Raw genomic sequence first — 16,876 nt, 5'->3', positions numbered from 1 at the left:
TGTGATCTCAATAAAATCTACATTTAAATTATTTTTGATGAAATGAATAACCATGAAAGGACCAATAATCTCGCAGCAGCCCTGCACAGGTCAGGTGTACGTAGGGGCATTTCTAGAATTTGATCAAATTCAGGGCTTAGCTTGGAACTCTGTTGAGGGGGGATCCAGGATATGTTTATTCTTCTATCTAATTTCCATTCAAAGGAGAAAAGAAAACAAAAAAAAAAGATCATTCAGATGATGGGTATTGATGGATGAATGACAAGAGGGCCTCTTCAGATCATATTTATTTACAACATAGTGTTAATGTTCAGAACATACAACAGAATCCACTCACCACATCATTCAAAGCTAAATCTGCCCCATAAGCAACACGAACGAGTTAGTTTGTGAATTGATATATTGCTAAAAATTAAAATCGGCACAACTACATCTGCACTTGTCCGTATTATACATTAACATTTCCCCTCAAAAAATCCATTGTAAAGTTAGTGAAACATGCAAGGCAAATTCATGATATATCAAAAACTTGATGAAAACAAAATATAAAGATTTACAAAGGTAAAACACTTTAGAGATACATAACAGAAACACTTGCAGCTGAAAAATAATGAAGCAAAACAAAGCTTTGGGCGCTTTTTCAGTTTGCAAAGTAAATCTGTGGCAAAAATGTCAACTGCGATGAGATAGCTTGATATAATACATACATTCATGCAATGTGGTGTTGTATAAAACATGTCAATTCTCCAAATGTATCTTTTTAGCACTTTGGTAGGACTGAATTTACAGAGATATTACAAAAATATACTGAGTAGCCAATTTATATGAAATAATACACATGTAGATGCGTGTATGATTTAGGAGTGTTCTCAAAAAAAAAAAAAATCAGGATATGACGACTTAAATATCACTATTAGAGTTCAAGTAATAAATATATGAAAAATGTAATGTAATGAGTGTTCCTAGAAAGGTATCCCAAGATGGTGTCAGGTTGATTCAGCCTCAGCTTTCTTCAAATGAGATGTGCAATGGAAGAAAGGACATACTCAATGGCAGATCTAGAAATAAAAGAAAAATAACCAAAAATGAACAAACCAAACCATGAAGCGAGAAAAAAATACAACTTATATAGAAACTGCAAAACAAATCTTGATGAAACACAGCTTTAACTTTTGCGAATGAAATGAAAATGACATGTTTTTTTTAAATAGTTATACACTGTACCTGTGGAAGTGTGTGAGGATGACATTGACTCACAAATCCATCCAGGGGATCGTATGCTCCGGCCAGCTGAGTATCTCTGTTCATATGTTGGATTCTGGGGGAGTGAGGCAGCTGTCAAAACAGGAGGATAAACAACTGTCAATATAGACAGAAATATAGAAATAGTTCACTAGTAATTATCACAATGATAGTATGCGGGGTAGGGGAAAATGGCATAAATGAATGTCATATTTTGGGCTCTGAGATGTGATCAAAATCAACTGAAGAAATCAAGCAAAAGGAAAACAAACTGATTTCAACTTACAAGAACCAAAATAACAGGATGTAGGTCTGTATGGGAGAGCAGGATCAAGTCTGACATCATCTTGGGATTAACCAGGAGCACTTGACTGATGGTGAACATAAAGAATCTAAAGCTTGGAGTGTGTAAATGAATGGTGTAATGAACCCAAAGGATGCAAATGTTCACTAAATATCAATGGGCGTAAGTACAAAATAATGACAGATGTGAAACTGGTTTTTGAATGCTCTGCATAATTTTAATTCTGGTATTTCTTTTCAGTGTTGTATTCCTGTAGTGTCTCTTATGTGTGCCTAACAGGTGTATTCTTACTGGGTTTATTATTTAGTTACCCAGGCAACATTTAACATTTAACATAAAAACATAACACAAAATCTTTCCATACTCTATACAAACATTCAGAAATGTGAAGGCATCTATGTATTTTCTGTTAAAAACATTATAACTACGTTGACGTACAGTATCTCATTTAGTAGGACTGTCGAAAAAGATTAAAAAATAGACAAATATCCTTGGATTTTAAAGGAATACTGGAAAAATATCTCTGTTTGACATACATAAAGTATATATTAGTTTCAGAAAGCTCAAGTATACAACTTTTTAACAAGTGTAAAATGAAAACTATAAAGTCACTTAAAAAACAGCAAAAATGCCATGCTTTGCTTTGAAAAATATAAACTGACTGGAAATTAGTACTAATAATATTTTATATATCTAGTAATGCTTGATATGCTTATGTCTCCATATATGAGGCACACGTTTAGACATCTAACATCATATATGAAAAAATAATCAATAGCCTGGGCAAATCTTGATGTGGGGCAGAATAAATAAATTATAATTTCTTTGTTACTGTAACCTTTTTTCCTTAGAAAATGCAACTGTAAAGTGCATTAGTATTGTTTGTTTTTAGACATTTGGGATATTGTTAGGAACAGGACTAGCTAATCAGAATCTGCGGCCGTAGCCAGATGAAGTGGATGTGAAGGAGGAGGACGAGAAGGTTGTGCTGAAGCCAGCATCAATGCTGCCTCTCCTGGAGCCTGATCGGGATCCGGTTCTTGAGCCAGTCCGGGAGCCATAGTTAGATCCAGGGTTACTAGCATTGTAGGGACTGTAGAGGCCTTTGCTGGATTGTGAGGAGGCCTCCAGGAGCCTTAGGCCAGATCCTTCCTCGACCATGCTTTTGTCCATGGCATCTTTGAAGGAGATTTTCAGTTTGGTTTTTGGACATGTTAGATACTTAGAATAAGCACCAGCATCTCTCAGTTTCTGGGCAGTGCGGGCGTCGATTGTGCCCTTCCTGATGGATTCATCTAGTGACACTCTGCCCTCAACATCTGGCTCGATGAGTCCACCAGTCAGATATTGGACCTCAAGGAAACGCTGCCCAGCTTCATAGTACAACCAGCCTTTCTTTAGAGCCTGGGAGGCAGACATCTTCTCTTTAGTTCTGGGGTCTTCAAATCCATTGAATGCTTTTTGAGCAAGGTTGAGGCGATCAACCATGATCTTATCCACAAGACCTTTTTCGGTAGCATCATTCACTGGGAATCTCTCTCCAGTTGTGGGGTCAATAATTCCACCTGTGCAGGCTTGGGCCTCCAACAATCTTTGGCCAGAGATGTTGTCTACCAGGTTTCTGTGTATGGCCTCGGTGACAGACACCTTCTCCAGTGTGTCTATGTCCAGTATTCCAGCAATTGGGACAGTCACCTCTGATGGGTCATTCCACATTACTGCAGGTGCTTTAATTGAGGGTATGGGGCTCATCGGAGAGGAGTAGGTGGAACCAGTGGTGGAACCAAAGGAAGATGAGCGTGAGCGGAAGCCTCCCATATTTCCAGAAAGCATGTCGGCAAATTCTGTGATGGCTAAGTTTCCAGATCGGTATGTATCAAGTGCTTTCTGGTCAATGAGGCCACGTGAAAGGGCATCATCAACATCATATTGTCTCCCTGACCTCCTGTCAATGATGATGGACTTGACAGTACCATCAGAGGAGGTCATTGTGATCTCTTCCCATTCACACTCCTGCTCAGCAAGCTCCAGGTAGGTTTGGTGGTCAATGAGTCCCTTTCTGTAGGCCTCATACACAGTCATTTCTTTGCCAGTCTCTGGGTCTACGATGACAACTCTGCGTTTACGAACTGAGGATTTGGAAGATGTCTTCCTTTCCCGCTTCTTTTCTTTCAAGAGCAGGAGCACCAGGCCGGTGTCGGGATCAGTGATGCACCTCTCCATTAGCTGGAGGTAGGTCAGGTTTTCCTCAGTGTTGGGATCAAAGAAGCCTTTGGTGTCATCAGATGGATCTGTCAAGATCTCATTCATTTCCTCATCAAAGAAGCCACGTTTGTAGGCCACCTCAACTGGCAGACGGTGACTTTCCTCTGGGTCAATGATTCCACCAGTGGCAATCTGGGCTTCCAAGAGACGGATCCCATGATCTTTCAAGATGAGCCCCTTTTTCATAGCCTGGAACAGGGAGATTGTCTTGCCTGAATAAGGATCCCTATATCCTGTCACTGCACGCTCAGCAGAGAGGAGCTTGTCTTTGAATTCGGGTCCTACAATTCCCATTCTCACTGCATCACTGACGGTCAGTTTAAGGTTTTTGATTGGATCAATGACATATCCTGTGGATGCCTGTGCCTCAAGGAGCTCAAAAGCTGTGCCTGGCCTAATCATGTTCTTCTTCATGGCCTGATAAATTGATAGACGATCCTTTGAAGATTCTAGAAATACACCAGCAATACAGCTTGTGCCCTCAAGGTACCTTGATAGTCTATTGCTAACCTCCTCTACTGAAATGAGACCTTCATTCAGCTCAGTGACAGTCTGCTGGTCAATAATTTGTGAACGGAGCAGCTCCTCCATCGTGATCTGTTTTCTTAGACCCTTAAACATCAGCCTCTTGTCACCCAGGGAGAGGAGGCGCAACCCGCCATCTAACTTGCATCTCTTGATCAGCTGTGCATATGACAGGTCCTCGTTGTTGACTGGGTCGGTAAATCCTTTAACGCTGTCACTCAACTTCTCGTTGGTTTCCTTGTTGATGTATCCTCTTTTCATGGCAATATCTTCTGGCAGGTGAAACTGGAATTCTGGATCAATAATACCACCAGTGGCAGTTTGGGCCTCTAACATTTTCAGAGCATAATCCTCTGGAACAAGATCCTTTTTCATGGCCTGGAAAAGGGATATGATTTTCCCACTGTATGGATCTTTGTATCCTGTGACTGCTCTCTCAGCTGACAGAAGTTTATCATGGATCTCGGGGCCAACAACACCCTTACGCACAGCTTCGTCAACCGTCAGTGTTTCATTTTGAATTGGATCGACAATGAATCCTGTAGCAGCTTGTGCTTCTAGGAGGCTGAGGGCCAGTTCTGGTTTCAAAAAACCTCTCTTCATTGCTTGGTATATGCTTAACTTGGAGCTTGAATCTGTTGTGACCCCAGCGACACAGCCTGTGCCATAGAGATACTGTTTCACACTGGTCATCTCCATTATGTCACGAATGTCCCTCTTGCCCTGTTTAAGGAGGTTGTATGTCTCCAAGTCAATGATGCGGGCACTGAAGAGCTCCTCAATAGTTATCCTTCTCCTTATAGTCTTACATGACAGTGGGCTATCATTTCTGACAATCTCTCTCTGCTCCATAATCTCAATTATAATGATGATCATCCGCTCTTTAGTGATATTTCCAGCACGATATTCATCCATGAGCTTCTGCCTCTCTGTCTCTGGAAGCAAGTTTGAGTTCATGATTTCCCAGAGGTTCATTGGTTTATCAGCAAAACCTTCAATTGGAATGTCAATCTGGGTGCTGGTCAAGTCGCTCTGTGTCTGTTCCTCTGTGTAGAGGTATGTCTTCTCGACAACAGTTGGAGACTGAGGCTTTGAGAGTGGAAGGATGTACAGGCCGGTCTCTGGATCTTTATGGCACCTGTCTTTCAGCTGTCTGTAGGTAGCTTTCTCGTCGGTTTCTGGGTCGATGAATGCCTTGTTTTCATCAGATGGTTCAGATAGAGTCTTGGCAGTTTCTTTGCTGAAAATGTTCTTCTGATATGCAACATCACTTGGGACACGATGGCTGTTTACAGGATCAATGATTCCTCCACTAACCATCTGTGCCTCAATTAGAGGCATACCATGCTCCGTCGGGATGAGATCTTTTTGCACAGCCTCAAAGAGGGAGATTTTGTTGCCTGTGAATGGATCTTTATAACCAGTGACAGCTTTTTCTGCAGAGAGAAGTTTTTCATGTAGCTCTGGGCCAACAAGGCCTGACTTCACTGCCTCGTCTACCGTCAGACACTGGTTCCTCACTGGATCTACAAGGAATCCAGTAGCAGCCTGGGCCTCAAGAAGTGAAAGCCCTGTATTTTGTCTGAGGAGCTTTTTCTTCATGGCCTGATAAATGCTTACTTTCTCTTTGGTTGGCTCTAGGTAGATGCCAGCGATACTATCAGATCCCTGGAGGTATTTATTGACATTGGGATTCTCACTGACTTGTTTAGGTGTTGTTTTGCCTTGCTGAAGTTGGTCAAAGGTTGGCTTGTCAATGATTTTGGAATCATACAGAGAGCTTGCTGGGACAGGAGCTCTAAGTCCCTTGAAGCTGGACTGTTCTCGTTTCTTGGCCTCTTTCTCATCTACAATTGTGATGACAATCTTTATTATCTTTTCAATTGTAAGCTTTCCTGACCTAAACTGTCTGAGCAGGTCAAGCCTTTGCTCCTCAGTGAGATAATCTGAGTTGATGATGTCCCAGATGGTCATCTTCCTGCCTTTAAATGGCCCAGAGTCAAGCTCCACAGTTGCCTGAGTCATTGCCTCTTTTGTCTGGGCTTCATTGTAAGATGGTTCCTCCTTTGCATTGATTGCTTCGTCAGAAAGAGGCAAAAGTGGAAGACCAGTTTTCTTGTCAGGGACACATCTCTTGAAGAGCTCTGAGTATGTCACATTTTCTTTTGTGTTGGGGTCAAAGAAGCACTTTGTTTCATCAGTGGGGCTATTTAGAATCTCTTTCATTTCATCATCAAAGTAATTTCTCTTGCAGGCCACATCATGAGGAATATGATGGCTCTTTACTGGATCAATGATGCCACCTGTAGCCATTTGGGCATCAAGCAATCGGATTCCTTGTTCTTTAGGGATGAGATCTTTCTTCATTGCCTGGAACAGAGATACAGTCTTTCCAGTATAAGGATCTTTGTACCCTGTAACAGCACGCTCTGCAGACAGGAGTTTTTCATGCAGTTCAGGACCAACAACGCCGGCCTTAACAGCTTCATCAACAGTGTACTTCTGATTGTGAACAGGATCAACGACGTATCCTGTTCCTGCTTGGGCTTCAAGCATATGTAAGGCCGGCCCTGCCCTCATCATGTCTTTCTTCATAGCTTGATAGAAGGACATTGTCTCCTTGGATGAGTCCATAACTACACCTGCAATACAGTTTGTACCCTTCAGTGCCTTGTGGACAGGCCCCATTTCGGACACCTCTTTGACGGTCTTTTTGCCTTTGTGCAATTTATTGTAGAGATCTTTATCAATGATTTTGGACTCCAGCAGCTCAGTGGCAGGGACAGGTGCTCTCAGACCATCAAATGTAATCTCATTCTTCTTCTCTTTATCTTCTGCAACTGTGATCACAATCTTAATAATTTTTTCAATGGTGATTTTGCCTGTCTTGTACTGACGGAGAAGGTCCTTCTTCTGGTCCTCTGTGAAGTACTCTGAATTGATTATTTCCCAAATGGTCACAGTCTTTCCTTGGAATCGTCCAAATGGCACAGACACAGTGGTTTTGCTGAACACATCTTTGGTCTCCTCCTCTGTGTAGATGCTGGAGCACTGAGCAGCTTTGTCTGTGATTGGCAGGAGTAGCAGACCGGTGTCAGGGTCAGTGGAGCATCTTGCCATCAGCTCAGAATATGTCAAAGGTTCCTGAGTGCTGGGGTCAAAGTATCCCTTTGTGTCATCTGAAGGCTTCTCCATAATCTTGTTCATTTCAGCATCATATTGACCCTGTTTGTAGGCAGTTTCATTGGGTACCCGGTGACTATTGTTGGGATCGACAATGCCACCAGTTGCGAGCTGAGCCTCAAGTACTCTGATGGCATGATCATGTTCTAGCAGACCCTTCTTCATAGCTTCAAAGACAGAGATCTTCCCACCGGTGTATGGATCTTTGTAACCAACGACTGCCCTCTCAGCTGAAAGCATTTTGTTGTGCAGTTCAGGACCAATCACGCCTTCTTTGACAGCCTCATTAACAGAAAGTTTCTGGTTCTTAATTGGGTCTAGAATGTAACCAGTGGCTGCTTGGGCTTCAAGAAGGATCATGGCAGTGCCTGGGGTAATTTTCTTCTCTTTTGATGCTTGATAAATGGACATTTTTTGATTAGATGGTGTCAAAACACCAGCAATGCAGTCCTTTCCTTTGAGAATTTTCTTTAGATATTCAGTCTCACCAAGCTCTTGCACCGTGGTTTTGCCTTTCTTCAGCCTGTCAAACTCTTTCTTGGGTAATAGACCAACATCATGAAGTCTGCTTGCTGGCACCTTCTCACGTATGCCATCAAAAGACAAGGGATCTGGTTTCTTATCCACACTGTCAACCACATCACCAGCATTCTGGCCATTATAAACGGTTCTTGTTGTCTCAACCGTTTTTGAATAAATGAGCTCTTTTTCTTTGGGTTGGTTCTTCTGTGCTTCCTCAAGCTGCTGCAGCTTCTCGCGCAATTTCTGGTTCTCTTCGGCAAGAATCCTTTCCTGCTCGAGTCTCATTCTTTCCAGTTCTTGCATTTCTTTTTGCTTGTTAAGCATCTCTTGCTCCGCCTCTTTTTGTTTATTGAGGGCCTCATCCATGGTAGCGTGGAGTTTCTTCTTCTCGTCCTCCATCTGCCGTCTCTGACGTTCCTGTTCATCTTTGAGAGCTTTGGCCTTTCTGACCTCTTCTTCAAACTGGCTCTCCAGCCTCTTTTTCTCATCTTCAATTAGCTTCTCCTTCTTCAAAAGCATCTCTTTTTCTGTCAGGAATGTCTGCTGGAGCATTGTCTTCTCATGTTCCATTTGTTTCTGCTGTGCATCAGCAATCTGATAGGAATAAACATAGAAAAAATAAGTTACAACAGGTATGCAGGTAAGGCATATATTTTGTACATATTTTGTTTATTTATTTTGTAATGGATACAATTTGTACAATGCACTCTGCTTATGCTTATGGCGATAAAATAAGCCCTAACTGACGTCCTCTTTGTCTGGCATCACTGTTTCAAGATATCAGATAATAAATTGTCGTATTGGTCAAATTTTTTTGTATTTCCGCCTACATTATTAAGTCCAGATCAACCATAAGAATGACACTTCTCAACTTATTAAATTACAAAAAATCTACAACCAGTGTGTCACAAGAGTACCCCTTTTAACAAACTTTTTGATATTCCTGCCTAAAAGTATGAAATGGCACCAAATCCTTGAAATTGATTATCACCTTCATCACAGATTGTGTGTGTAATCCCATATGACTGTGTGACTATGTAATGTATCTGCAAAACTAAGTAAATTCAGTCCAAAACAATATATTTGTATTTGTCAGAACTTGCTGGTGACGCTGCATATCACCAGGTCACACTGGACAGAAACACAATTACAACAGACCCATTTGTAAAATTTCCTAATCTACGGTGGCCCTGAAAGCTCAGGGTTCTGCAACTTAAGAAGAAGTAGTAATAAGAGAAGTGCTCTGCCTGGAAGTGTTACAAATCAGTTGAGAAAAATCATTGATGCGGTCGGTCTGGACTAAGATGAACTTAATTCAACTAAGTCTAGTTTCCAATATGATATTATGCTTAACTGTGATAACGATAAATTGGTAAAGGTGTTCATTAGAATAGTATTTTGCTGGCTCTCACTTGTTTGTACAGGTTTTTTTGTGCTATTAAAAGTGTTGCAATCGAGACTGTATAAAGATGGCTGACATGATGGCTCCCCAGAAGTGAAGCCAGAACATGCTGATCACCCCCTGGTGGCTGGCTGCAATATCAGTTTTAAACCCTGAAAAACAATAAAGGAATACTCCATTGTTTTTCAACTTCACCTCAGCGTATTCTATCAATAAAACTAATGAGCATACCAACTATGGTCCCATTTAGGTGCGTTTTATTATTTCAATGTGCATTTTGGAAATTTCCAGAAAAGCTTGATGGAAACACCCAAATTAGAAAAAAACTTTCGAAATTTGTGCATAAAAGTGATTTGAGGTGTTTTTTTGTATTTTTTCCAAAAAATAGTTAATATGCTAAACAGGAGATGGAAACATTTTTTGCGAATAAGTTTGAAAAGTCCCAATTGAATCTAATTCCTGAATAGATATTTTCTTTCATGGGTGGCCAAAGTTGTCTGATTAGCAACCTCTTTCTATTATTTTTTTCTCTTGCTCAATCTCTTCTTCTACTGTTTTCTTTCTTGCATAATCTCTTCTTCTACTACTGTTTACCGATAGATTAGCCTACATTAACACATAACACTGCCATCTTCCTACAAAAGTATGTTTATGCAGCTTTGTTTATGTGATCTAGACCAGTTGATGGAAACATCCCTAATTCGTATTTTCTTTAATGCTCAAAAATTAGCTCAAAAATTCAAATCGACTTTAATGGAAACACTAGTGTTGGTGTTGGTTTGTCTGAAAAAAAAAAAAAGAAATACAGATATCTGGAGGGGTTGAGGCTTGTTTGGTTGAGGCGTCTTTCTTTGATATGTCTTGACATGGTTACTACTGGGTGTGTTTAAATGCTTTTATTTTTTCACATTTATTTATTTTATCCTGCAAGTATGGCATTTGAGACAATCTTTGATAAATGCAGTGGAACATTCCATTACAGCTCTTTAAGCACTGGCATAAATCTTCCTAGAGGTTAAAAGTTCTAGTAAATCTGTGGGTGCAGGTATTAAAATTCAAGACTATCTCTCTTAAATTCTCTATCTCACATGGAGACATTTTGGCTAAACTGCAATTGGATTAACATTATTTTAATAATTTCAGACAGATTGTTTATTTTTGAGCTGAGTCGCAACTGAAAGACAAATGAAGCTGAATGATGTCTGAAAAAAAGGAAAAAAAAAAAAAAAACATTCCAGGATATGAGGCAACATTCAGGGTGTAATTTGCATGAGCACAGTGCACTGTAAAAGAAATAATATTTAAAATCAAAGATAGGGTTTCATGATTAGTATGTTGAGAGAAAGGAATAGAGGAAAGTTGAAGAAAGAAGTATGTTAGTTCTCAGAAAGAGTTAACAATGACATAAGCTGCTCTGTTATGCCATTTTTGACACAATACCTCTTTAGATTTATTTTGAAGTTCTTCTGCTTCCTTTTTCAGCCTATCCTTCTCGTTCTCTAGGTCTGCGATTGCGTTACGTAAATCATCCGCCTCTTTGCTGGTATTAAGTCTCTCGAATTCCAGTCTTTCCACTACCGTCATTTTTTCTTGGGTGGCCATCTCAGTCTCATGAAGACGTGCAGCAATCTTATCAGCCTGTTTCTTGAATTTTTTAGCTTCATCTTGAGCCTTGGCCTGGGCTTCGCTGAGCTGAGAAACCTGAAGCTTGAGTTTTTCTGCTTCAGCTACGATCTCTAATTGTCTCCTCCTCTCAGCTTCAAGTGACTTCTGATATTCCTCCGTTTCCTCTTCCAGACGCTGTTGCATTAGCTGCTTATCCTCCATCAGCTTTTGTGCCTGCTCCTGAGCCAAGTCCTTCTGTCTTTGGAGCATCTCCGCCTCAGCTTTGAGTTTAGATGCCTCCTGTATGGCCTGCATTTTCTCTTTGAGCATCTTCTCTGCGAGAGCTCGTTGCTGATTGAGGTCGTCTTCTGCAATCTGTCTCAGGCGTGCAGCCTCTTGAGATTCTACAGTTAGCCTAGCGGCATCCTCTGCAAGCCTTTTCATGTTTTCAGCCTCCTCTGCCAGGTGTTTCTGTGTGTTATCTTTGTCTTTCTTCAGCAGACGTTGATTTTCCTCCTCAATTTTGTTCTTTAGTTTGAGCAGCTCCTCCATCTGAACCTTGACTTTGAACAGCTCCTCCTCCACCTGGCCTCTTTGTTTGACAGCATCATCAACCTCGTCCTTCAGGCGCTGCAGCTCTTCATCCAGGAGAGATTTCTGTTTATCAGTATCATCAAGCTTCAGCTTCACCTTTGTGAGCTCTTGTTCGACTTGGAACTTCTGTTTCAGTGTTTGCTCTGCCAGTTTTTTGTGCTTTGCCATTTCAGCATCGGCTTGCTGCTTCTGCTTGAGTGCTGAAGCTTCTGCTTGAGCTCGTTTAGCAGCTTCGAATTCAGCGTCCTTTCTCAACCTCTCAGCATCCTCCTGAGCTTTGGCTTGGTTAAGCGCTTCTTGCTCAGCAGCAGCCTTTTGCCGCTCTGCATCCTCTGCTTGTTGACGAAGGAGAGCTGCCTCCTTTTCTGCCTTCTCCCTAGCTGCCTCTGCCTCTTTGGCAAGCTTCTTGGCCTTCTCGTACTCCTCCTTCAGCTTCTTTTGCATGAGGATGTCTTCCTTTTGTTGAGCAAGGACACTCTGGACTTGATGTTCGGCCGCATTGCATTTTTGGGCTGCTTGTTGGGCTGCAACAATCTGCTTTTCAGCTTCGATATCAGCCTCTTCTTTCTGCTTTCTGGCTTCTTCTGCTTTCTTTTTCAGCCGATCAAGCTCGTCCTGGGCGGCCTTGCGTTGTCTGCCTGCTTCTTCCTCTGCGGCGGCAATCTTTTTTACCTTTTCCTCTGCCTCCCTCCTCCTCTTCTCCTCCTCAAGGGCAAGCTTCCGTAGTTTCTCCGCCTCCTCCTCTGCTCTCAGTTTGCTTTGTTGAGTTTCCTCTGCAATGTTCTTCAGCTTGTTCAGCTCCAGCTCCAGATCAAGTTTTCCAGATGAAGCCTTTTCGAAGTTGAGCTTAAGAATTCGGATTTCTTCTTCGACAACTCGCCTCTGTTTCAGTGTATCATCCACAATTGCCTTTTGTCTGTCCATTTCAGCCTCGGATGATTTTTTGAGCTGGATGATCTTTTCATCAATCTCTTGCTTGTGCTGGTTGGCCTGGTCTTCAAGAGCTTTCCTCTGGTAAGCCTCATCCTCAGCGTGGCGCCGGAGCCTTTCGTTTTCTGCCTCCTTCTCTTTCAAGGCGATTTCAGCCTCTGTTTTTAGACGAGTGGCCTCGCTGATTGCAGCCAGCTTCTCTTTGAGAATCCTCTCAGCCTCGGCTCTCTGACGAGCCGCCTCTTCTTCAGCGACTTGCCGTTGATGCTTTGCCTCCTCTGCGATGGCTCGAAGCTTGCCTGCTTCCTCAGCCACTCCTTTCATCTTGGCAGCTTCAGCCTCAAGAAGTTGTTTGCTCTTCTCTGTGTTGGACATGGTCTCCTTTTCTGCCTTGGACTTAAGCTGTATGAGTAAATCCATTTCACTCCTCACTTTGGCCAGTTCATCCTCCAGCTGTTTCCTTTGTTGCTGTGCTTCAATGACTTCATTTTTCAGGCGGTATAGTTCATCTTCAAGGAGGGATCTCTGCTGTTCTGCATTGTCAAAGTCTGCCTTGAGTCGAATTAGCTCCTGCTCTGCGGTGAGTTTCTGCTGAGCGGTGCTCTCGGCCACCTTCCTCTGCCTCTCAAGTTCTTTCTCAGCCATGTCTTTCTGCTTCAGGGCCGAGTCTTCAGCTTTGGCTCGCTTTTTAGCCTCACGCTCAGCCTCTTCCTTTTGTTTCTCAGCATCTTCTTGAGCAAGACTCTTCTTGTGAGCTTCCTCTTCAGCTTGGAGTCTTAGACGGAGGGCCTCGTTGGCTTTTTGCCTCCATTTCTCAAGCTCCTTTTCAGCGTCTTCTCTGGCGTTTATCGCATCCTCGTGTTGCTTCTTGATATGTGCTGCTTCTTGTTGCAGCTGAAGAACAGTTCCGTGTTCTTGTTTGAGTGATTCTTCCAACATGGAGGTCTTCTGCTCAAAGGAGGTGTGTTTGCTCTGGAGCTCAGCGGCGGCACTCTTCAGGGCTGTCTGATGAGCAACCTGGATTTGTCTTTCCTTTTCAATCTCGGCTTGCTTCACTTGCCTTTCAGCCTCCTCTGCCTGTCGCTTGAGGTTTTCAAGGTCTTCCAAAGCCTTTTGCTTTTGTTTGGCAGCTTCTTTCTCTGCCTCAGATTTGCGCTTGAGTTCCTCCTCTGCCATGCGCTTTTTCTGGGTCTCTTCATTTACTTGTTTGCGGAGCTTTTCGGCTTCATCCTGAGCTGCTTTTCTCAGTTTCTCAGCTTCAGCTGCTCTGTCACGAAGCTGCTTGAGCTCGGTTTCAGCGGTAGTCTTTTGTTTTACTGTTGTAGTAAGTTGGAGCCTGATGATGCGGATTTCCTCCTCAATTTTGGTCCTGCTTTGAAGAGCGTCATCCACCAGCTGACCTTTATCCTTGATCTGCTGCTCTGAGAGGTTTTTGAGCTCGTGCAGTTCCTGCTGGATGTTCTGCTTTTGCTTTTCTGCATCTACAGCAGCAATCTCTCTCTTGTTTACTTCTTCCTGCATTCTGAGCTTCAGCTCTTGAGCCTCTTTCTCAGCTTTGGCAATGGCCTTTGCGTGAGCTTGAGCTAACTGCTTCTGTTTGTCTAACTCAGCCTGCATCTCGGCCATTTTTTTCTGCTCTTCCGCTTTGAGTTTCTCTGCAGCTTTCTGCATTAGTGGAAGCAAATGGTAAAGAAAGGATTACAATCAAGCATGACATGTTAAAGGTAGCACTTTACATTAGCCAGCTCAAAACAGTGTGGATTTGAATTGTAATTACTGATGTAATCACAGCCTAATCACACTGGAATAAGAGCAACTTAATGTACTGTATTACCTGGGCAATGTTAATGTTAAAGTTAGCTCAAAGATCAAGTCAAAGATCAATCACTGGACACAAATTAGATGCACATTCATCAAAGTGATGTTAAATTCACGATGCAAGTAAAATAATTAATGACAAGACAAATCAGAAAAAAATGGATGATGGGGATGAATTAATTAATGTATGGAAACAAAATATCACTTCACAACACAGCAAGAAAAACATATGGCATGCAACTGTAGCTGTAGCACTAACTGTTCTAGAACTGCACCATCATTGTGATATTGTATGCATATGATGTACCTTTAATTCTAATCAAAGTGTTTACATTTGAATGTTTATTGCATAAGTGGCTGAAATTTTCCTAATTTCTTGTATGTCATAGAATATCTCCCACACATTTATTTTAAAATCTATATTCAAATATTGATATGCCATGTTCAGTTGCTTAAAGTGTTTCTGTTAAACTTTTTCACATAATTTTTTTATTTTTTATGTACATTGTCTTTGTGCAAGTGTGGGATTTTTATTCATTTATTTTTTTCAAAAAAGGAATAAATGCCTCATGTAAGAGTATTATTCACACCATTCATGAGTTTTTGTCTTAACCCATGCATTGGGGGTTCTTTAAATCACTATTTGCAATAAAATGGAATAGAAAAAGAAAGTCAAAGTCAAGGATAACAGGTTCAGCTGATCAATATAAGTCTGGAAACAAGTTTAGAGCTCTAGGCAGCACCGTAGGAAGCAGTTTAAGGAAGCAGTAAAGTGGGTTTAAAAGAATAATGAGTGCATAGTGAGAGTAAGAGTAATGACTCTCAGTGCAGATATAGTAGTTACTGTAATTCTATAAAAGGCTGACTTGAAAGCGAGAAAATAAAGCCATGAAAAGCCAAAATGCAGTTTGAGAGACACAGAGATGGCAGAGGGAATGGAGATTATACGGTACAGTAGAAACACTGTGAGTAGTTTACCTCTTTAATGCTCAAACAAGTTAAGCATTCATCATGGCAAAGCACTGGCAAGCAGTTAAGAGAAGCAAAGAAACAAACAAAACATTAGGGTTAGAAAATAATGTAAAACTTCAAACTTGTGTTAATGTGGGGAAAAAGGAGAGCTGAAGACCATGTTTAAGACTGAAATGTAGAGCCTTCACTTTGATTTTAACCACAGGAAATGAAGTGGCCAGACAGATAAGAAAGAAAAGGAAAAATGTAGTGAAAAAAGAACCCCTCACTTTGAATCTAAAACGTCACAATACACACAATGAATGGAGATGAAGAAGCTAATACAAACACAGTGTGCTGTATTTTTTTCGACTAGTTTTTGAGAATTATAGTCTCAATGTAACTGGATGAATGATCTATTTACATATTGTATTCACTTGAATGCAATCACACACCTCATGCATCATATTTGTCCACAGTTATAATTTTGCTTTTTTTGCTCTTTTACTAACCCTTTGTCTTGATGTGGTCACTCTATCTAAAGAGCATATAATATGTGCTTCTCTAGCTAAAAGATCAGCTACAGCATGCCAAAGTTTCAAGCGTAACCAGTGCAAAGGAACTATTTGTCACCCGTACATTAATGTAATGTGTGTGTGAATGTGTGTGCGTGACACACAGTGCTTGCAGGCATGCGTTTCAGTGATCGGCGGGTAATCTCGTTTGTTGGTTGGTTGATTATTTGGTTGGTTGGTTAGGTTAATGTTAGAATTTAGTTTGTTTGGGATCCTCAGCCAGTTGTCACGCACCTCCTCGTCCTCCAGGCGGCGCTGCGTGTCGGTGATGAACTTGATGTACTGACTAGTCAGAGTCATCAGCTCACTGTAGCGGGTCCTCAGAGTTACATACTGATACAGGGAGAAACAAACAACACTTTGTCATTTTTATCTTCATGCAAATATCTTTCACAGGGAAATCAGTTCTGGGTTAAAGGCACAATGAGTCGTATTCCTAAAAAAATGTTGGACTCATGAAAAAAAAAATACTTCTCGATCATCACTTCTGAAAAGTGGTGGAGGAATTAGTCAGATCCTTTAGTAATACACATAACACAAGAGTAATAGAGTCCTGCATTGAAAATGTACTTAAGTAAGTTAAGCTTTTCATTTTGCTGCGTTCTGGATTTTTTTTTGGTATCATGAACTTGCATCCAAGAGAAAGCTACAAAAATGGCGGACACTGCCAAGCAAAGCTCGTTCCAAAACAAGAATCAATCTTAACAAGCCATGACGGACAACTCCTACTCATTGTGCCTTTAAGTTGTCCTTTATCGAAACATTCACTAGTTTCCCGATATTGAATCCAAGATGGGTTCCAAGAAACCCACCTCCTGAATGATGTTGTCAGAAGCAGAATCCATTTTGGTTTTCTTCAAGGGAGAAGCAAGAGGATCCACATGGGCTTTGTAGGCCACCAACTGGAGTTCATAGTCCTATTTGAGAAAAAAAAGGACACCCTCCATATATCAGTTATGC

The 16,876-nt window shown here is 41.4% G+C and overlaps 1 protein-coding gene across 1 annotated transcript in view; it reads right to left on the bottom strand.

Annotated features, from left to right (window-relative positions):
- Positions 1–270: 270 nt before the first annotated feature.
- LOC131976470 (plectin-like) overlaps positions 271–16,876 on the bottom strand; it is a 74,008-nt gene continuing 57,402 nt past the window's right edge. The window contains exons 31-36 of the mRNA XM_059339521.1: positions 16,729–16,833; positions 16,151–16,249; positions 10,884–14,237; positions 1,529–8,635; positions 1,225–1,335; positions 271–1,058 (exon numbers count right to left, since the gene is read on the bottom strand). Coding sequence (XP_059195504.1) covers positions 2,474–8,635; positions 10,884–14,237; positions 16,151–16,249; positions 16,729–16,833 — 9,720 coding nt within the window. The 3' untranslated portion in view covers positions 271–1,058; positions 1,225–1,335; positions 1,529–2,473. The remainder of the gene's footprint in view (positions 1,059–1,224; positions 1,336–1,528; positions 8,636–10,883; positions 14,238–16,150; positions 16,250–16,728; positions 16,834–16,876) is intronic.

Source organism: Centropristis striata, chromosome 8 (genome assembly GCF_030273125.1).
Source record: "Centropristis striata isolate RG_2023a ecotype Rhode Island chromosome 8, C.striata_1.0, whole genome shotgun sequence".
NCBI lineage: Eukaryota > Metazoa > Chordata > Actinopteri > Perciformes > Serranidae > Centropristis > Centropristis striata.
Note: the sequence above shows the minus strand (reverse complement) of the source record. Positions and strands in the feature narration are given on the sequence as shown.